Source organism: Hesperophylax consimilis, chromosome 13 (assembly GCF_061612785.1).
Source record: "Hesperophylax consimilis isolate HC1 chromosome 13, BYU_Hcon_1.0, whole genome shotgun sequence".
Lineage (NCBI taxonomy): Eukaryota > Metazoa > Arthropoda > Insecta > Trichoptera > Limnephilidae > Hesperophylax > Hesperophylax consimilis.
Window position 1 is genome coordinate 27,678,122 of NC_142848.1, and position 23,624 is coordinate 27,701,745.

General features: G+C 37.9%; 2 protein-coding genes across 2 annotated transcripts; one reads left to right on the forward strand and one right to left on the reverse strand.

Annotated features, from left to right (window-relative positions):
* Positions 1–1,112: 1,112 nt before the first annotated feature.
* Positions 1,113–12,035, reverse strand: LOC149418704 (uncharacterized). The gene is made up of 2 exons (XM_089638927.1): positions 3,798–12,035; positions 1,113–3,273 (listed from the first exon to the last, which is right to left on the reverse strand). Exon 1 carries the CDS (start codon positions 10,686–10,688, stop codon positions 9,426–9,428), a length of 1,263 nt encoding a protein of 420 aa, XP_089495053.1. The 5' UTR covers positions 10,689–12,035; the 3' UTR covers positions 1,113–3,273; positions 3,798–9,425.
* Positions 12,036–12,748: 713 nt separating this feature from the next.
* LOC149418705 (uncharacterized) lies at positions 12,749–14,907 on the forward strand. The gene has a single exon (XM_089638929.1). The coding sequence runs from the start codon at positions 12,833–12,835 to the stop codon at positions 13,985–13,987; it is 1,155 nt and encodes a 384-aa protein (XP_089495055.1). The 5' UTR covers positions 12,749–12,832; the 3' UTR covers positions 13,988–14,907.
* Positions 14,908–23,624: the final 8,717 nt, after the last annotated feature.

Genomic DNA, 23,624 nt, shown 5'->3' on the forward strand with positions numbered 1-23,624 from the left:
TCCTCACTTTCACTGCTCGATGATGAATCCATATCACAAATGCAAATAATATAATACGGTATCTTAATTAAATTAGTGCACGGTTCCAAATAAGCGATCGTCGGGCAACAACCAAATGCAACTAACTTACTGACAGCTGTCAAAAAACATTTGAGCGCCAACAAATCGGATCGTTAACCATTTAACTGGCCAAAATCACTCGGTTAAGCATTAACCGAAACTTGGCCTACGGATAACCTGACGAACGTTTATAAAACGGAAAAATCAGGCGGTTAACCAAATATTTGTTACGGTAAACCAAAAACGGTATCAAGCGTGACGAACGGACGTTTATAAAACTGGCCCTTAAAGTTGATTTTAAACAGTCAAAAATTACTGAATTACAAAATAATATCTGAATTAAAAAATAATTACATACTTGAATTTCCGGTGTCGATCTCACTGAAAACACTATTTTTAAACATTTTTGCAGCAAGTAGACAATATTTGATAAGATATTTTGTTCAGAAAATTTATTTTTTGAATAAATCATCTATTTTTGTTTGAGTACATTTAACACAAAAATTTTTTTGGGTAAAGTTTTCTAATTCCCACAGACACTTTAAAATGTTTTCTGGCACTCTATCCACTCCACTTAGATAACGTGTACAATTGTCTAGAAGCTGCAAGGCCTCTCCTCATTTGGGTATCCTTTTCTCGGGCTCCGTCTCACCTTCACTATCATCTTCAACACTTTTTTCTGCAGTCTCTCCTTCACACAATTCGTCTAGATTTTGAATGCCACACGGCAACAACTCCTGGTCCACACTCACAAAGTCATGAAATGAAGTTGTTTGGAGATTCATTTTTTCTTGTAGATCTCTCCACGTTGTCTGTATGAAACAATCATCATCCTTGCTTGCTCTTCGATAGGTAAACATTCTGAATTTGAAAATCCCGCCTTTCGGAAACAATTTGATATTGTTTGTTGTGTGACACTATTCCACGACGAACAAAGGAAGGAAATCGCATCAAGGATATTTATTTTATATGTTTTTAATGTCTCCGTTAGCCTTTGGAGCAGCCTACAGACCAATTTTTTCCTGAAATGTTCTTTCAGGGAACGTATAATTCCTTGGTCCATAGGCTGTAGAACTGATGTGGTGTTGTGCCGGTAAATAAGAAACCTGCACATTTTTTAGGTACGACACATCTTTAGGATGTGCCGCACACTGATCCAAAAATAGAATAACTTTGCGGTTTTGGGCAGCCATCTTCCTATCCATCGACAGCAGATATTGGTGAAATATTTTGCATGTCATCCACGCAGAAGAATTATTTGTGTATGTTCACGGTAGTGTCCGTACATTTTTAAAGCAGCGGGGTTTTTCTGCTTTGCCCACCACAAGTAACGGCCACTTCTCCGACCCATCCATGTTGGCGCAGACGAGAACAGTGATCCGTTCTTTGCTCCTTTTGCCTCCATGACACTTTTCTCCTTTAAAATCATACGTCTTGTCTGGAAGCAAATTAAAAAACAATCCACACTCGTCGGCATTAAATACATCCTGTGGCTTATATTGAGCCAGGATACTTGGGAGTGCCGTTGTCTTTCATGAGTCCACTATTTCATTGTCTACACTTTTAGATTCTCCACTCACACTTTTGTACACAAGAGCAGCACGCTTCTTAAATCTGTCAATCCAGCCATTGAAAGCCGTGAACTCTACATTCAATCTTCTGGCGATATCCTCGGCCTTTTCCCTAATGATGACTCCACTTAAGGGGAGGTTTAAGGCCCGTTTCTGCCTGAACCATTCAAGCAGAATGGTCTCCACCTTATCATATTTGCCAGGCTTCTGCTTTTTTCTGTGCAGTGGAGTGGCATCCAAAGATTGCTTTGTTATTATGGCACATTTCGACATAATATTGTTAAGAGTTGTTACCGGAACACCAAGATTTTCCTCGATTTTTACACGTGTTGTATTAGGAGAACTACATAGCCTGCTCTGTACTTTTTTTAGCTCGAAATCCGAATTGACGACCTGAAAGCAAGTTGTGTTTCTCTAGGTAGGTTCTTAATCTTTTTTCATTGCTTTTTCCAGATTAAAGTTTTATCTCCCGATTTGTGAATTGGCGTTATAGTGGCAATTTTTAGTTTATTCGGGACAATCCCTTGGCGAAAACTTCGTTTGAATATGTGTAAAAGAGGTATAGCTATATATTCACGTAGATTAATCAGAATTTGGTTAGAGATTTTGTCCGGGTCTGGGTATCCATTCCCCAGTCTCGATCGCTCGCAATTTCCGCCGAAAGTACATACACTGGTAGAGTTTGTTATTCTTGAGTCTCACCGAAAGTACATACTACACGCCATACGTCAAAATTCATTCGACTTAAACAACGAGTGGGTCGAAGCAGTACAGATCGACAAAACTGTCAAAATCTCAATGCATCCTGGTGAATTGCCTTATACAAAAAAAAAAAAGATCGTTTCCCTCGCGCTTTTCGAAGTTGGTATCGGATTCGTTTAGTTCTGCAAAGTTGTTTTAACCACTCAGGTCTGATAAGTTTGTTTTGCTAAAATCATTACCTGACAAAGATACCGAGTTATAGGTAATATAATGGCTGATTTACCGGCGGTGTTGACTGCAATACACAACATAGAGGAAGCTGAGGTAGCTGCTTTGAGATATCAAACAATATCCCAAAAACAAATCACTATAACATCAAATTATAAGTTAGATTTGGCCTTTGATTCTTCTAACAGTCTTATTATCGTATTTAATAATTCTATTGATTGTGTGTTGTGTATTTCAACAGAATCTGTTAGCCTCGTCATTAATGCCAGCATCCCATTAAAAAAAATTTGTTGGTTTATCATGTTCTGGTCCCCCTGTTCTAAAAATCTGTTAGATGCATTTACTGCATTTACCACTCTACGTGATGCCATATTTGGCCTCCGAGTCTGCACGGGTGGAGGTTCAATGGTGACGGGTTCCTTCAAGGAAGGTGTTGCCTCCAACAGTGGTGATGCCTTCGAGAGTGATGGGGCCTCCAAGAGCACAGCGGTACCTCAACGCTCTCGAAAGACTGCCAGCTGCTGCAGCCAGCAACAGGAGGTGCAACTCCCAGGTGGCTTGTTAACAAAACAGGATTGATGAGTTGAAGGATCGTCCCATCAGTCGTGCTTAGGTGAGCTGCTGGCGCCGGTGGTCCACCTCCAGCCCCAGCCGCATGCTGTCTCAAGGCGGAGTTCTTCGAGTGCGTTTTGGATCTTAAATCTTGCCATGTCTGAAAACAATTTTGAAAAATATTCATTATTGACAATACATATAAAAGTAATGTAGAAATACACTTTATAACATCTTAAAATATTCAAGCTAGGGATCACAAATGAGAATAGTAGAAGATTTCAGGGACGCCCGAGGAAGACATGGCACGATCAAGAGAATCAGATACTTGAGTCGGGTCATGTCATGAGTCAGAATAACAGAAGATTATATATGAGATGATGTATGAATGTGAATAAGACACGGAGTGTGTGCCAAGACCGAGTTATTTGGCGGTCCATCCTCTGTGCCCACCCCTGAGAAAACAGCGTGATGGATAGTTAGTTAAAATAGTCATATTCTTAGATTTTGAAACGATCGACATGAGGTTGCGTGAATTTTAACAACCAAATTAGGTTAAAATGAAACGCCATATGAACATCATATTCGTTTTGTTGAATAAATAAACGAAGTATTCGAGCAACAAGAATACATTTTAAACGTACGATATACATAAATAATGTAAATTAGTATATATGTACTAACCTTTCTCCAATGTTTGAAATCTTTGTTTGCCCCAGCGAGAGCATTCAGCTTCTCGGCGATCTCTGTCCACCTTCTTCTAGATTCCCTGACGGTGAAAATAGATGAAAATTTACCAGACATCAACGCTTCGTCTTTTGAATTTTTTTTTTTGAATTTAAAGACCTTTATTGACTGAAAAATTATTACATTTTTTTTTTTTTTAGACAATGTGTAGATAGTCCCACGAAGCTGCCACATGGCTGCTTGTCTGCAGGTTCTATCTCAATATACAATTATAATACAATATTTATATCTTAAATTCAATATCTCCCGTTATATAAAATAAATAACAGACTCTTGCATACAATCATAGAACTTACTAAAGCGTCCCAAGTACACAAACACTTTGAATGACAATACGATAACGTACATTCAAAAGTACAAGACAATATAGCACACAGATAACACACATTCAAAAGTAATACATATACGATAACACACATTGAAAGTGAGCAACATCGTACTGTAGCACAATGCAATAGAATTAAAATTCTAGTTAACTAAGTGAAAATTGTTATTTTTTTTTTTTTTCTGGAAATAAAAAGCTTGGTCTGCACCAACCAGGGGCTCTATTCCTGAATCGAGGGCGCTCGTAATCGCCGTCGAAAGTACGTACGTTGGTCGTCGTTGCTATTCCCGAAATTGGTCGAAGGTACATACATAGACGCCAAACGTCAAAAGTCATTCCACACAACAACTACTGGGTATAACCAGTAGAAACAGGGCGGCGAGTGGTAGGTTGTTGGGCGTTTCTATGGAATTGGCTGTCAAAATCTAGTCTAGCTGTCAATTTTAGTTTTACCGCGCGAACGTTCGGACCCACAAAGAGGTTTATAAAGTTATACAATCCTATTACAATTTTACAATGGCTAATTTACCAGCGATGTTGGCTACAATTCACCATGTTGAGCAAGCTGACAAACAAATAGACATTAAATGTACAATACACACAAATTAATGGAAATGAATTAAAACAAACCTTTCTCCAGTGTTTAAAGTCTTTATTCGCTCCTGCCAGGGCATTTAGTTGATCGGCAATAGCTATCCATATACGCCGGGATTCCCCCAAATGTAAAAGTGGGTGAAAATTTCCCACTTACTAAGGACGGGTTGTTTCGGAGAACATGAACAATTCTTCAAATTTCAATGTTAATTTTCAAGTTCTGTGAAAGATATTTTTAAGTTCTGTTTTTATTTCAGTTCTTTCAAGCAACTAGCCTATAATGATATAATAACAGAATATGAATAGGACTTTCACAGAACCCGTAAATGAATGTTGAAATTTGATGAATTGTTCAAATTCTCCGAAACAACCCGTCCTTAGTCTTTATCGGAGCTTACAAGCTCAATTAAGAGTTGCTTTTGGCAATTTGTAATATGTCCCGCAGCCATTTCTGTTTTGAATAACGAATAACTGTTGTCTGTTTGACAGTCACACCATAGAAATCCCAAAAACATCAGGAACATAGACAATATTCACAGGGGTGCCAATATAATCATCTCTTCTACCAACTTCGACCGTTCGACGCTCAAGAATACGTAAAATTGAAACATTCGAAAAAGTTAGTCGCGACGACTAGTAGTTTTCCACTCGAAGACGGCGCATACGAAAACGATTGATCGTTTAACTCCAGAATCGCAGGCCTGCTCTATTAAAAGATTTTTCTGGCATTTCGATATGTATCCACCACCGCCATTCATTTCAGAAAAAGTGCGGTAGCAAATAAAAACGTTGACAGAACTACGCGGCAACGGTTTGTTTTTGACATTTCAAATTAACTCCATAGAAACCTCAAACACATCAGAAACATAGACAATATTCACAGGGTTGCCAACACAGTCATCTCTTCAACCGTGCGACACTCAAGAATGTATAAATAGAACTTATGACAAAAGTCGTAGAGATTTTTGTTTGTAGATGGCGCATAGCGAGTAATTCGTGGTAGAGACTCTGGAATAGATACCCTGGAGTACAATGTGGTTTTAGATGCACTATTAAAGCAGACTCCCAAAATAAGTATTAACATCTTCGGATCTACCGGATCTGCCCTGATGATGGACACTGCAACGCTGTCCGAAACGTCGGCTAAAGAAGGAGTTAGCGCAACACGGCATAACACCCCAAAAACAAACAACAAAAATTAATGAAGTTATATAGTTCATTATCAATAGTCATATCCTCATCAACAATATTGGCAGGATCTTGTTGGTCCGGTGGTTGGGGTGCTTCCATGGGATATTGTGCAGTAGTGCAGTAGCCACGACGACACCCTCAACGCGGTGTAGGGAAAGCCTTATTGGTAAGAATAACACAGGGAACCTACGTTTCCACACACCAACGCAAGCAACGCTCGATACTATTTCGGGTTCTTATTTGGGACTCATTATACAATCGTTCCACTTCTGTTAAAGGATTGCTCAGTGGTTTCCTTAAATACTTGGTTCGTGGATAACCGCTGTCACCGTCTTGTCGCCAAATTCACCTTGTTCAAATCTGGCTTTAAGAGAGGAGTTATTAAATATACTTGAATCATGAGCAGAACCTGGCCATCTTGCTACTACATTCCTAAGCACAAGTTTAGCATCACACACAGCTTGCACATTCAAAGAAAAATAACCTTTGCGGTTACGATAAGTTTCCGCTTGGTCTCCTCCGGGTGACTGGATCCTGACATGGGTGCAGTCAATGGCACCGATGGAATCTTGCTATCCTGTACAAGTCTTGAACTCCGTCACTATTCATGTTTATGTATACGTTTCTCATGGAGGCTATTAACTGCGTCACTCTCCATACAACAATGCACGCCGTCGACTTGGAGACTCCTGTAAAATCGCCGGCTGCTTGAAGCATTGATCCCAGAGCGTAGAATCGTAGTGTTAATAATAACTGCTGGGCTGGCGTAACTGGCTGATTTCGATATGTCGCCGGCATTAATTGAGCTCCAATTATATTTAAAATTTGAGCAACGGTCCTCTTTGACAAACGAAATCTCATTTTGAAATCTATATCTGCGAAATAATTAAAATAGTCCAGTCTATGCATAAAAACACGCGGTTGTCTGCGTCTTGCAACTTCGTCTTCACTGCTGCTCGATGAACTATCTTAGAGAATTATCAATCACCCATCTTCACTTTCACTGCTCGATGAGGAATCCATTGCACAAACACAAATTATATAGTAATATTATTTCAAAAATAGTGCACGATTCCAAATAAGTGAGCGCCGGGAACAACTACTGATAACAGAACTGTCAAAAAATGTCAGCATATGAACAGCAAACGGATCGTTATCCATTTAACTGCCCGAAATCAGTCGGTAAAGCGTTAACCGCTACTTAACCGACCGGTAGCCTGGCGAATGTTTATAAAACGGCGAAATCAAGCAGTAGACCAAATATTTGTTAAAAATGGTATCAAGCGTGACTAACGGATGGTTATAAATGGTTATAAAACCGGCCCTTAGTGTATATTAGGGTGGTTACAAAAATTCAATGTTTGAATTTTTTGTGCTGACCCCCCTAAAAGCTGCCAATTGGCTAAAAAATTAGATTGGTGAAGTTTCAGCTCAATTGGATAAGGTTAACCCGTGCCTCGTCAAGGTTGAAGTTTAACTTTCTATAATTTTTTTTTTTTTTTTTATAAAATACCTAACAATATTGCAAGATTTAATTACATGTGCTGTCCAGATTTTGCTTTATTTATTTTCTCAATTGGTACATAAAAAAGGGTGTAGTTAAAACTGTTTTCAAAGTAAATACAGCACAATCCAAATTGAAAATGATGGATTTACGAGAATCAAATGCAGAAAGGTATAAAAAACAAGAAGAATTAATGTTCAAAGTTTTATTATTTAAAATATACAAAAGAAAGCATTATGAAAGAAAGAAGTTATTATTATTATTTACATTTACAATTAATTATCAGATTAAGGTGGTAATGGCTTAGATAACGTGGCTTTTGAAGAGTCCGGAAAAATTTTTCGACATTCCGACAACTTGTAACAGAAACTGTCATTGTTCTTCGTCTTTTGTCAAACAGGAATTGAAGTCTTGGATTAATTTTACCCCTCTTTCAGCTGTGTCATTGACAACCTTGAAACCGTTCACTATTTTTTTTGCTTTTAAATAATGTGCATTTTCACACCATATATCAGGATGCGTATTTAAAAATTCTGTATCAATTTCAAATCTTTTGAAAAAATTTATAGTTTGATGAGAAACAAAAAAATCGATATCTTTGTTCAATAAATTATCCACTTGATGGAGACTGAGTTTTGCTTTCACATCCCTATCACTCTATTGGAATTAATTGTAGACTTTTTACAGCCATGCTTGTTTTGACACTTTTTTCTAAATTTTCACCAAAGAAAGAAAATGCGACTTGCTCAGAATTGAGGTACCGCAGATGATTTATCATTTTAGACAGTGCCTTGTCTGCAAGTTCTTTATCGATTTCTCTATATTTTACAAGAGATTTTAAAAATTGTAGGTCTTGGTTGGGGGCCAAAGTGGGTTTGGGGCTGTTAAACCACGCTTTTACATAAATGTTTATTAAAAATAAACAAATGTACTTCTTAATGCATCTTCTGTAACAAATCCGACCTTTTAAGTTGTTACTACTATACTCAAGGGAATTTAATATTAATACTATGCGTGTAAAAGAAAAGGAGGAACGAGTAAAAAAAAAGAAATTACTTAGTTACAAACACTATTAAAAATTTATTTAAAAAAATATATAACGTTGAGGGTTAGTCTTAATCTAGGCTTAGTAATAGTCTTAAATTATAATTCTTATCTGGAACCGCGGATCTCCACGTTCGCACTTATCACCGATAACACAAGCGGCAACTTGGGTTGGATCCGAAGGGCGGAATTAGTTCAGCCTGGGCCAAGGCTCCGAAGGGCGGAGTCGGCAGGCAGCGACTCCTGAGAGGGCAGCTTCCTGGGCGGAAGCGCCTCGGCGACCGCTCAAGGGGGGCGAGATGATCACTCTTGAGTGGTGGGATGGGAACTGCCGAGAGGGCAGCTTCCTGGGCAGAAGCGCCTCGTCGACTGCCTCACGGGACGGCGAGATGATCACTGTTCCTGAGGCGAAACAGTAACTGTCGAGAGGGCAGCTTCCTAGGCGGAACCGCCTCGGCGACCGCTCCAAGGGGGGGCGAGATGATCACTGTCGGTAGCTGAAAAATCCGTCTTCAGCTGCGTGATCCGGCGACCGAAGCACGCCTGTGGTGGGGTGCTGGAACTAAAGTGGTTCCGATTTACACCACTTCAGTCCGTGGCGCTGGCATCGCCATTCTCACCGCTAGATTTATTATTATTTTAAAATATGTTAAAATTACATTTTTACAAAAGACCTTCAAACGATTGCAATATAGTCTAGCCTTGGGCGAAGGTTTTTATTGCCGGGTCGCTGGCTTAACGTTTCCCATTTCAGATTTTGTACTTATTCAGGTCAGATTTTGTAAAATATTATGGATCATACATAGGTTCTTATTTTTAGCTACAAGATATTGTAACTCAGTCTTTAGGAGTAGGTATTTCAGGAATGTTTATACTAAATCATTATGCAGTTTGAAGGATCAATTGTTTATTCCTCTGCTCCCGCACCTTTGCCTTTTAGATAATGCCCTATTGTCCCTGCTCGACAATCCTTCAGGTTGCTCCATATTTTGTGATGGTATTCCAATACAGACAGCGGCAGACCGTCTCTTTGTCCCTGATACCATAGGAGCCATTCGTCAGCGTCTAAACTGGCAGGATACATACCGGCAACACGCTCATTATCTCTGATCGCGAACGATCCCTCATCTCGAGCTAAAACTTTAGTTAGGTCTGCGATTTTATTGAAAGCAAAGCTCACTATTTGTGAGTTGCTTAGAACAGAGGTGACGTTGGAATCTGACATCATCCGTGCATGCTTTGACCTTTCCGAGTTAAAAGTAGTCCCGATGGAATGTATTAGCATGTGTGTATTAGGGTTTGCAGATGCTGAGTACGGAGACTTCTGTGATAAACCAAGGTCCATCATATACGGACAGTATGAGTAATTTTGGTCGATTTCCTGCCCGTCTCGCATCATTCTCCTTATTTCATCCCCGATGGCCTCTACAAAAACCCATTCACAAAAGTCTTGTAGGTTTGTTCCTAACAACTTGGCGATGTATCCCAGAGATAAGAGGGCCGAACAGTCTCTATAGCGAGAAGATAAAGTGCACATCCTGACAATTGCGTTGTTGGAGTCTCGGAATCGGTTGTAGAACATATCAATTCCGGCAACCAGTTTCCGGTAGTTGGGGTCTAGAGCCCAAGCAGAGTATAGATGATAATATGTGTCAATGGCGACTGTTTGAGTCGGGGATTTTCCTAGTGTGATAACTCTCTCTAAAATCCGAGCGGATAATGTTGCCCTGTAGTCCTCATTTGATGTCTGGGCCAATCTATATGGTGCCAAAAGGGCCAGAATCATCCATCTGTCGTCTGCCTCCTTGTAGCCCTGATCCATGTCCCTTGTGCATGCGCCTTTTGTTCTCGTGACAGTGAATAGATCCCGAATTGATATTTTTGCTTTTTCTTTCCCTATTGGTATGTTATAACTGGTCCAATCCTCTTTAAGATCTTGAACATCTACTGCAATTCTATCAAATATAAAGGCTTTAGCTAATGAAATGTCCATCTGCCCAGATATGATGCTACGCAATACATATTTTCCAAGGTCAGCTCCGTATTCGGGGATGTCGATAGTCGGCTTTACGGTATTAGCTGCTAAATAATCACCAGGATACTGTGGTGCTAACTCACTGGAGGCAGCTACTACATTAATGCGTTCCGTTCTAGATCCAAAGTGCAACATTTTGGGATTTTCGAAATTTACAGTATGTCTGTTGAGAGGGCTTACTTATTTACGACTTTATGGGTGTATTTCTAAGTTGGCTTTCTAAATTTTTATTGCGCTTGCCGGCCAGGCTATTCACTAAATATTTAAGGTCTAATAATGCGAACTGCCGCCTCAATCTGCGTGTAAAATTACAGAGACAGATGCGGGCGCACGTGTTCGCTTTGGCCATTCTGTGAATTCAAGTCACGTAGATACCTAGGGACATATCAAAGGGATATAACTACAAACCAGATAATAACCATTAACTTGCAATAGGCCTCTTGCACCCCATTTTTTTATTTTATTTTCCGGTTTAGGCAAATATTCTAAGACATTCTGTATTTTTTTTTTTTTTTTAATCGTATTTTTGAAACCATGGCGATTTTTTGAAAATTTTAATCCGAAAAATCGGACCATTTTTTCATAAACCGGAAAGACGGAACATAATTTATGGGTGCGAAAACAAAATAATTACATAGCCCAAAAACATTTAAAAAAAAAAACGACGCATTTCACACGAATGGCAGAGGAGAATAACGAGGCATACCAAAAATATTACATCTCATAAATATTTTTTTCCTTGAACCTTCTTATTGATCATTAATCCTTATTAATTTATTTAAAGTTTTATTCCAGCAGTACTGGGAGGATATTGCAATCTCAGTCTGCCATATTAAATGAGATGACATATAATATAAATATACTTATACACAATATTATAGGATTGGTGAATATATACGATTATAATGTTCAGTCACTTAATCCAAATATTTTACAATAAAACCTAATGTAAATAAAATTAAATGAATTAAAGGGGAAGGTTTATCAACAATATGAAATATATAAACAAGTATAAAGAAGGTTCTCATAAAATATATTTAGTTGGTCGAAGTACCTATATATTCTATATGTACCAAGGTTGGTTTTTGTTTTTGCAATGAGACTATTTTTAACAGCTGCACATTCTAGTTATATAACATATAACTTGATATTGTACCTCTTGTTTGATATTATCCAAATGTTGCGATTTAAATTATTCTTGTACTCATAAACTCATAATAATATATTATAAAATTTGATTTTGTTAAAATCAGGACCATCACCATTATACTTCTAAGACAGCCGCCACGGAAGGATAATCTGTACGATTTTCACATCATAACATCTGTCACTTCTGAATAATATCTGTCATGTCAAAACGAAGTACTTCCAATTCTAACGCTGCGTTTTGTTACTGTTTTGTTATTTAATTAAACATGGATTCGTGTAGTAACCGTAGGATCCGAGATCGTAAAAATAATTATAAATATTGTATGGTTCCTTTGTGCCCAAATACTTCGGCGACTACTAAGGAAAAAAGATTTTTCGTTGTACCGCGAATTTCAGCAATTAGAAAACAATGGTGTATTGCAATTCATAGGTCCAGTCAATTGGGTGAACTGTCAAATAAAACCGTACGATATGTCTGTGAAGATCATTTTAATGTAAGTATATTTTTTACAATATTATTGTTTGAACACAATATTTAAAAAATACATATTTTTCTTTGTTGCATGCTTCACGAATAGTTTGCTGAATAGTACAGTAGGTTGAGTAGGTGGGTCTATTACCTAGTGACAACAAGCCTACACACATTACAATATTGTTACACTTTTGCAGGCTATTCTCAAATGAAGATACTTATTATATTTGCATTGTTAAGTTTGTATTGAATAAATACAATGTCTCTTGATAAGTTGTATTTTTATTTTCAGTTAAGCGTGGATGCTCGGAAATGGCCCCAACATCTAAGTAAAAGGGTGCTTTTAAAAAAAGGAACCATTCCTCATAAATTTGAATGTCAAATTGGAGCTGATGGGCGAGATCTACTCAATGTGGTGGATCAGCATCCAAGCTCATCTAAAGGCGGTGAAGTGTTTGTTGCAAGTCTCGAGCCAATGTCTCCTTGCCTGTCTGATGTGGATGAGTCTGTGCCACAACAGATCATCAATCAACCTCAAGACTACGTTGAACTGGAAGTGTCGTTTCCTCTCGAGAAGCCTCAATGCTCTGGACTCCAAATACTTCAACAACATGTGGATGGACCACAAGATACATCAAGCTCCGAAGAAAACTTTCACATGTTGATAGTTGAGAACGCAACTGATTCGAAAGCCATTCAATGCAATTTGAAAAAGAAATTCAAAAGTAAATTGACAAATACAGGAAAAGAACACAGTAGGGGTCCAATCGAGTGTTTAACTACTCGTGACGTAAGTACTTCTCCTGTGAAGCATAATAAAAATACCAAGAATGTACAACTAAAGCATGTCACTCTTCAGCCAGACAGTTCTGCCTCGGAATCGGCATCTGGTTCAGAATACTCCCAACAAGCTACGTCAGATTCGTACGTTGATAGTAGTTCAAGTAGTGATTTCAAAAGTCTGTCATTGAAATTAACTCTGCAGCATATTGAAAACAAACCAAAGCTGTATTTAGGAATCCTTAAAGATTTTTATTGGATTGTTAAAACCCTAGCACTCCTTGAAAATATAAACATTTTAAATGTTTTAATCGTTTTAAAAAAAATTAAATTAAACTCTAGTTTCAGCATTTTAGGTGATGAATTTGGCCTTTCTGAGGCTCAAGCTTCAAGAATCTTTAAGCAAAGTTTACCGAAGTTATCTCGTCATCTTGCAGAACTGGTATTTTGGCCTAAGTCAGAAACAATAGAAGCCTTACTACCAATTCCATTCAGAGCAAGATACAAACATGTCGTATCAATCATAGACTGTTTTGAAATTCAGATAGAGAAGCCATCAAATCCACTGCAGCAGGCACTAACTTGGTCAGAATATAAAAAATGCAATACACTCAAGTACCTAATATCAATCACTCCTGATGGCTTTATTAACTTCATTTCAAAGGGCTTTGGTGGACGTACTACAGATATGATGATTGTGGAAAAGTGCGGCTTCTTGGACAACTTGTCTGAAGGCATGTCGGTGATGGCAGATAGAGGTTTTAAGCAACTAGCTACTATTTTAGAAGGCAAACATTGTCAACTTGTGCGTCCACCAAGTGTTGTTACAGGTGTAAATAGCACTAAAAGAGAGGTGAAGTTATCCAAGCAAATAGCAGCCCTGCGTATACACGTTGAACGTGTAATAAGCCGGCTCAGAGAGTATAATATTCTAAAGCCACATTCTTGTATAGACTTCCATTTGACTCAACAAGTTGACCATATTGTTATGATTGCATGTGGACTCATAAATCTACAAAAACCAATAATTTGATCATATTAGTCTTATTAATATTATTAGTCTTTTAGTGTTTTGTGCTCTACGCTAATGCTTAGTTTAAAATGTTATGTGCGCTTCATTATCATATAAACTTTAACTTGAATATAAATATTCATAATATGTACCAGTGTAATTTTGTTTATCCTTCATGTAATGTATATAGAATAAGTCTAAAGTGTATAATATTATGTAATTATAGCGCCAGTATGTGTTTTTTATAAAAACATATGTTGGAGCTTTTACTTAGAGTTTATAGGCAATGAAGCCACCAAAAGGGATAATATCAAATACTGTAGAATAATTTATGTATAACACCTTCAACTTCTTACATTTACCATACATTCTGATTATGCTATACTAGCGCCTCCTAGCCCCGTGACTTCTGTGGGTTGGTTTTTTTTAATGCATGTTATTTGAAATGTTTTCTTTATTTTACGTTAATAAATTATATAAGTCGAAAATAAAATATTTAGTAACCTACATACGACCTTACTGTTCTTATGCTCACACGTAAAAAGAATATTAAAGCCCGCCATTAGGTTTGTATTGTCCCGAAGAAATGCAACATGCTACACTAGCGCCATCTAGCGGCCAGCGTTACCAGTCAGTGCAAGTACTGACTATAATAATGCTTCCAATATTTTACTGAGAGTGGATTGATTGCTATTCATTCATTACGCCTTACTTTTACATCAAGTTTATATAAATACAGTTGTGTTGTAGCAAAGTGATCATGTTCCACTTTTTAATACATATCTATTTGTGTTAGAATTTCCACTTTGTAATCATTTTCTTACTTCCAATAATAAATACAAAAAAAATCTATGCGATAATACAATAACATGTGTACGTATTATCAAATAAATACTAGGTATAAATGTAAAAATATGTCTTATGTAAACTTTTTGTTTTTGTTTTTCTGTCACTTTATACAAATACATATTATACTATGGTGGATGGGATGAAAATAATATGATGCTATTGTACATAATCAATATAATCATGTATTATTATGAATAAAGAAGCGAGTGTAGTGCAGTAAATACGTGATTTATTTCAAATAATGTATACCTATACATTTTTTTTAAGTACAGGAAATATAGCTCTGGACCAAAACAGCATGGCTTTATTAATAGCTTCGACACAGAATTCTTCATCGTAATCGATGTGGAAAACATTTATTTTGCCAGATGATTCAAAGTTGGGTTCAGCAACACAAAACACTCCCTTGAATTTGTTCAGTACGAACATTTGTATTTGCATTTGTGCATAATACTTTCTGGCAACAACACCCTCAAAAAAGTAATTTTTCATTGTACTATGTTTGACTGGACACTTGACCTCAACAATATAATCATCAGTGACTGCATCCGGGGAGCCACCGATAATTGGTAATTTGCAACTGATTTTGAAACCACATTCTTTATATTTGTGTCCCAGTTGGTTTGCTAGTACCTTTAACACCAGAGGTTCTAAAAGCCGACCTCGTTGCATAGCCTTTGTGTCTGGAATCTTGGCTGCCCCTAAGATGACTTCAGTCAATGTTCCATCCAATGTTTTGCAGTTAGCTGCCTCGTATAGTTTGGATGCAGTAATTCTGCCATATCGCATTTCGTACCATAACGGGCAGTTAGCCTGCTTTTTTGTTAATGAAAAAACTTCCTCGAAGATATTTGGAGGAATATTTAGATCACATGTAATAAAATTGATGAAATCTGTAGCACTTGTATTGTGCAGGTTTCGTGTTTTCTTAAAAGCAGAAATCATCCTGTGCATGGACAAACAGTCAGTGGGCTTCGGATCCATGTAAAGTTGAGTCAGTTGGCATCGAAGCCCCTCCTTAAGACTCCTTTGGAGTACTGCTGCCAGGAAATCTCCATTACCTTTTTCCACGCTTTTTACTGCGTTCTTGCCAACTTGGGATGCCAGAATGAACTTTTGGGAGGTTCCGACACACGATAACTTTGATTTTCTCCAATAACAGTCGACAGATGTCGACGCTGGTTCTTCACTTCTCCTATGGAGCCATGTTAGAAATGCCAGTGCATGTTTACAGCCACCTGAAAGCAAAATGTTCCAAATATAAATTATTTGTCAACAGGTAGCTGGCAGAGACCCTCGCAATGATTCTGTGTTTGTTACATCACACAAGAGTTTGCTCTTCCCCACATCTCCATAGGGTAGAAGAGTGTAGAGGTTAGAGGAGAGAAACATATTTTACAATATAGCGACATACAGTTCAACTAACCTCTAGAAGCTGCACAGTCTTGACATTCTAAGACTTGTATTTCATCTTCCATCTCATCACACAAAAGTACAACAGAGTATGCTTTTTGGCGGACACGGTGCTCGGGGGTTATTTTTGCTTTCACTGTGCAGATAGGACCTTCTCTTTTTACCTGCACATACCCGATAGCATTATCACCATAACTTTCACGTGCAGACCTTTAAAATATATAATAATAACACGTTGAAAACAAAAGACAGTTGCATATAACTGAATGTTAACAATTGTCTTAATAATAATAATTGACGGAAACATAATATATAAGTACATATTAAATGTTGTCAAAATATATAACATAATATTCGTATATTAGAAGATACAGAAAAAATACTAACCTTTTTGTTTTGACATTTCTAATTTCGCTTCCAATGAAATTCATATTATTACTTAGAAAAGTAGCCATCATAAATGAATCTATGTTCGGCAAATTGTCAGACTGACCCTGAACAAAACCTACTTCAATCATTTCCAAATAATATATGCTTAATTTCTCAACAAAGTTAGCGGACTACAATACAAACAGCCAAACCCCAAACAAGTGTCAATATTCAAATTCACAAGTCGCCGGAAATCAAGGTGTTGCCATATAAAAAAAATAATCAGTGTGGAATTTTACAAAAATTAATTCAATAATATTGGAGACGGAACATTTTCAAGTGGTGACGTCACAAGCCAAAAATAACAGATTTATTTATTTTATTTAAAAAAAACTATACATTTCAAAATTTTTTGAGTAACATTTTCGTAATCTTAGTAGAGAAATCTATCCACTCATTTTTTTCCAAGTCATTAGAAAATCCTTGCAAGTGGCCTATTCCTAAAAACATTTATTAAGTTGAAAAAACTGTTTGTTTTATGTTATATTATATTATTTTATTAAATATGATGTTGTTTATTATATTGTTTAATAATATAGAATGTTCAAAGGAAACAAAATTTGATCAAAAGTGATTAAATAAAGTTTTTTTTTTTGCAAAAAATCGTTTTTTCATATTTAATCTCGATGAGGCACGGGTTAACATTATCCAATTGAGCTAAAACTTTCCAAATCTTATTTTCTAGGCAAATGCCAAATATTAGGGGGGTCAGGCCGGCATTAGGACGAAAATATTTTTTCACCTTATACCTTGTAACCACCCTAATGCGCATTGAACAGTTTAAATTATTGACACGATGCCACATTTGAATTTGGGCAGTGAATCTGAAAAAATGTCAATGTTATAGTTAGGACAAATATTATATAGAGTATGAAGAGCTCGGTTATTTGGCGAATTAGATGCTGCATTTGTTTTATAATTAAGCATGTGGAATAGAACTGTATGTCGTGTACGTCTCAAAGGTATGTTAAAGTTAATAAGGGACAGAAGTTCGGTACAGTCAATGTCATTGTTTAAAATTCTGTGTATAAATATTGAGTCAGCTACTGCTCGTCTTTGCTGCAAAGTTTTAAAAGTACACTCAAAGTTATTGTTGAATTTGTAGATGATATATTTTATAAATTTGTTTTGGATACGTTCTATATTATCTATGTAAAGTTTATATTGTGGATTCCAAATTAGCGATGCATATTCCAGTGTACTTCTGACTAATGCGAAATATAACTTTACAATTGTACGCGGATTACTGAATACTTTACTTATACGAAGCACGAAACCAAACTTTTTATACGACCTATTAACGATTGAGTCAATGTGCTTATTATATGGCAACACTTTTCTTTTTTTGGTTGGCACTACTGAAATTTAATTTAATAGTTATTAATTTGATTTTCTTAATTCAGTAAAAACACAAGATAACAGCAGAAAAACATACCTTATAAATCGGAAAAACCTTCTTCGTCCGTTGTGTCCTTATCAGACTCGCACGTCTCGAAGTGTTCCTGTGGAATACGTGGGTCATACAAGAGTCCAGCTAAACGGTAAAACTCCAAAGTAGGGTCCTTCCCGCGTTCTTTGCAAGTTTTTAAAAACATATATCGAGCTAGATTACCAGGTAAATGAGCTTTGATTCTACCAGATGACGTCATGGAAGATTTGACTGCCCGCCAAGAGGACTCAATGGCATTTGTGTGGGCTCCAGAATCAGGGTCCTTGAAATTTTCAGAATGATTCACCGTCTGGTGCGTGTAGCCTAAGTCCGACAGACAGTCATATGCCTTCCAACAGTCACTGATAATCAGTGTACCCTTTTCAATCCATTTCTCGATTATGGGCACCAAAGTTTCAGAGCTCCGAGACTCGACGGCTACCATAAACACGCGGCCGGAGCCACGTTCATAGCCGCCGAAGACCCATTGTCCTTCAACATAATGGCCACGATGATACTTTCTCTTACCAAACTTGGATTCGTCAATTTCAACGACCTTACCTGGGCCGCCGATCTTTTCTAAGCGACCAAAGTGAGCATCGAGTACAACTTCCCGGCAGAAAGAGGCCCAATCAACCAACGCTTCTTGCGCCAATTCCAACTGTAAGCCAGAAAGCCGTAACGACGCACCTTGCACCCAAAGATTGACGAATCCAAGAATTTTCCATATAAGCAAATGAGAACGAGCAAAGAACGTACCGGTTCGAAACGCTACTCTTTTGTTGCACCGCTCAGCCTTCTTCTTGCCCCGCGCTAACTTGCTATTACAAGCCCATCGGAACCCATCGGAACTAAAAAAAACCTTTCTTTAACACACTTCATAAACAATCCAATATCCGCAGACACATTGATATCTAGACAGTTAACTTTGCAATACTTGCAAAGCCTATCTAGGTCACTTTAATGGCATATTTTTTACGCAAGTCACTATAAAACTTTAAATGTTCGTAATTTTCCCAATTATCCCCATAGTGCCTTTTCAACAAGTTATTGACGTTGTTACGGCGACAGGGGCCTGATATTGTATTTGTGGCGTTCTCAGCCGAAGACAGAATCACCAGAAAGGTCCCGTGAACTTTATTACACATCGTAATGCGCCAAAATTCCAGTGAGACGTGAATTTATGTTATAATTATGGGCGCTTCCTGTATGCCACCCTCTGAAGGTAGAAGCATGATTTCTATTTCGAGGGCTCATGAGCACTGTTAAATTGCAATCCCCGTGATAAGATGATAGGCTAGGTTCTATAGTAAAGTAATAAAACTGTAAATTGAATTTAGTAGCCAAACAAAGATGTATTAGATTGACTGGGTACGATTCCATCTATTCCAGGTGCTGAGTTGGGTTTCAGTTCAGAGATGATCCTATTAATTTCTTCTTTGTTTGTTGGTAGAAGGAAAAGAGAATTTAGTTGTTATTTTAGCCGACTTCGTGGGGTAAATTTATAAGGCGCGTAATTATGAAAAACAGAATTAATAATATAATGTAATCAGGCACTGGAATGGAGAAAAACAAAATACTACCTTAAAATCACTCACTCGTAATCGTCCTCTGAATCAGATGTCCCATCCTCAAGCGACGGCAGAGTGTTGGGTGGACGTTCCACAGTGGCGTCATATATACGGCCAGCCATGCGTCCATGCGATCGACGTTCCGTTCCCGACAACGTTTTTGAAACATATATTTAGCGAGATTGCCCGCGATACTTGATTTTTTCCTGCCGGCACCTGACGATACAGCCTTAGCAGCACGCCACGTAGATTCGATGGAATTCGTGTGCGCCCCACTGTCTGGATCCTTGAAGGTGATGCTGTGATTGACCTGAAATATATATATATATACATATATATAATATCACGCAACATTTAAAGTATAGGTTCATAAACCTAACGAATTGCAACTAAAAACTCACCTTTAAATGCTGGAATCCTTCATTTTGTAAGCAGTCGTAAGCTCGCCAACAGTCACTAATTATCGTGGTGCCGGGGGAAATCCACTGTTTGATTATAGGGACCAGCGTGTCACTTGAACGTTCTTGAACTGGTACCAAAAAAACTCGACCTGTTCCGCGTTCGTATCCACCGAACACCCACTGGCCGTCGACGAACTTTCCTCGATTATATTTACGTTTCCCGAACTTCGACTCGTCTATTTCCACAATTTTCCCCTCGCCGCCCAGCTGCTCCGCATTGTCCATTAAGCTGCACAAAACAACCTCGCGACAAAATGAAGCTCCATCAACAAGCATGTGCTGACCACTGATCAAAAGTTCGTCGCCTATGAACGCGAATGGAAGGTTTAATACCCACATGTGGACAAATCCCAATATTTGGAAAATGCTGAGATTCGACTGGGCAAAAAATGTTCCACTTCGTAGTGACACTTGATTTCGGCAAATTTTCCTTTTTTGTTTACGTTCACTAACATAATTTAGGCAGTGCCACTGCCAGCCGTCAATCGCCCGATCCCTTTTTCCCAACTTTAATGTTCCACCGCATTTCGTGCATAAATAATCAGGCTCACTCGGTATAATTTTCCATTCACGCAATTTACACAACAACAACTCCGTGTCTTTACACAACGCATCTATCTCTAAAAGACGCATATTAGCAAACAAAAGGAAAAAAGAATACGTATATGTATATACACAATGAACCGAACCGCGACGCACAGCACACTACCATAAATGAACTCACCCGGAAACCCGTACTACTACGACAACAACAGGTCAGGTACACCAACCTGCCCGTTGTCACTGATATGTTGGTATCCCTAAAGAGACAAAACAAAAGCCTAGATACGATTGTAGCCGACTTCGTGGGATACAGGAGGCGCGTAATTATGAAATTTGTCTAACGGGCTTGTGTATAGCGCCGGATCTACCCCAGTGCCCTTCTGTGTATGTTAACCCAGCGCCGGATCTGCCCCCCCCCCCCATAACCTAACCTAACCGGATCTGCCCCCCCCAGGGGGGGGGGGGGGGGCAGATACGGCGCTGGGTTAACATACACAAGCCCGCTAGAAAGGTTAGGTTAGGTGGTAACTTGGGCTTCTGTATGTTATCTTTACTTTAAAAAAACAGCCTACGTTTTTAAATGGTTTGTCTGGCGGGATTCTCCATTCCAGTGCCTGATTACATTATATTATTAATTCTGTTTTTCATAATTACGCGCCTTATGAATTCACCCCACGAAATCGGCTACAATCGCATGTAGCTGATGTTAGTATTAGGTCTACCAACACAACAGTGACAAAATATGGCGGCGGACTGTCCTAATATGGTCATAATATCAGATCGCGAAGTGCAATTTTATTAAACTTTGATCGGCTGTATCTCCCTCAATTTATTCTTCCGCGCCTTAATTCTTTTTTAAATGAGTTTCTACACACTTTTCTCATCTAGAAAGTGCATTTTTATTCAATTCCCAGAGTTTGGCGTAATCTGCATTTCACCCAAATAACGTTTTATTAAAAACAACATTCAATTTTATTTATTTTTTATTAAAAAAATCTTGTATATTAGTTTGTTGCATTTTTGTTTTTTTGTTATGTAATTCTCTTTCAAGACTATATAAAGATTTAAAAATGTCATCTTGAATATCAGCACAGCTTGTAAAGTAGGTTTTTAAACCCTCGATGAACCTCATTGCTTCTTCTTTTGTTGGAATATCACCTTCTTCTTCATCAGACAGTTCTTCAGCAGACAAGTCTGCTGGTGTTAAATGACTGTCAACAATGTCATCAACTTCCACCAAGTCTGATGTCATAATATTGGAGTCAATGTTTACATAATCCTCCAGGGGTTGGTCTGAAATTCTTTCCCAGCCTTCTATAACACCACACTGGGTACTGGGTATGTCCTCCTGCTCATCCTGCTCCTTGTATATCCCAGCTTTCCAATTCTTGATGGTAGAGTCGGTTATTTCACTCCATGCTTTAACGGTATAATGCATTGCATCTAAAATGGACATCTTAAATTTGTTGGGGTCCTCACCTCGTTCTAACTGACACAATAACTTCTGTTTCTTCTATAGCAGTGCTTGAATGCCCGAATTATCCCCAAATCCAGGGGTTGCAGTTCACTTGTACAGTTAGGAGGAAAAAATGCCAACTGAATGTTCCTCAAAGTCAAGTTAGTGGGGTGAGCTGGGCACCTATCGAGAAATAACAATATGATTTACTCCCATCAGAGCGTCTAATGCAGTAAGCTGTTTTTCAAATAAGTTTGATGTCATCGAGCCTTTTTTATTGGCTGCATATTTTGTCGACAATGTCCTTACATTTTTGAAGCAGCGGGGTTTTGCAGACTTCCCAATCACTAATGATTATAATCTACAACTCAGCTGAAAAAAAGCATGGCGTTGATTTTTTTTTAATAGAATGTGTCTTTTTCACTGGGAAGGGGACAGATACCTTGATGCATTTTTACAACCTGTGTGTCCAAGCAGGCAGGCTTGTGAATCTCTGCCTTGCATCAAGGTTGGCTGTCGGGGCACCAGTGAAAGGGAAGGTAACTACTATTCCCTTGATTCCTGCCTCGGTCAGTATGAACCTGGTCCAAGTCCAGTGTCCAACAAACATTGATAAAAAACTTGGTATATTAAGATGACCATTTTTTTCTATATTTTAAATATTTTACATACCGTAGTACGGCCATCTTCCTCATCGAATCTGTTCCGCTATATGGTCTTGTGTCTTTTCCACATAATTTTTTATTAATAAAACGACCCCTAGGACTCCTTTGGCAGGAACAAACGTAACGCCGCTGCTCCCTGGGTAGACATAATGCTCTGTAATACATATATATAGTACATTAACTAAAGCTTGTTAAAAAAACATAGAAAATTATTGTTGTGGTGGCGAGAGCACCAGATTATTTTATTTATTTCTTGTTAACTTTTTCTGAACTCTGTAGAAAAACGAGGATTCCACACTGTTGAAGCGTACTCTGGATGACTTACGACATAAGATAATATTTTATACATATAATGTAAAGAATCATAAACTTAAATGTTAATCTGCAACATGATGCAATTTAAAAGAGATTTAAATACCTTGTTTGATGTAATGGTGGTCTTGTTTTGTATCACAATACGTAGATCTTGTCGGAACACGGATAGGGTCTAAAAGGGAAAAGAATTGAAATTATTGGCCAGTGAAGTACTGGTAACATCAGGAACAGCATTGTAAGAACAAATGAGAAATTGGCACCTGTATTTTTGTCACGATAACGGGTTCTGTTTTCAATTGGTCTAGGTAGATCTGGATATTTACCAATGCCTGGAAGATTAATCGTCAGCAACGCATACTTTTTTAAAGCGCCGTTTACCGAATGTTTCTATTGCTTTCTATTCCGAAATTACAGCCACAAACTAACGCACTACTTGTGTCTATCTGAAAATTCTCCATTCTTGCGACACCATTCTTCAAAAAAAAATTAAAAATTTGTATTTTTTAATTTAGGGAATGATATAGGTT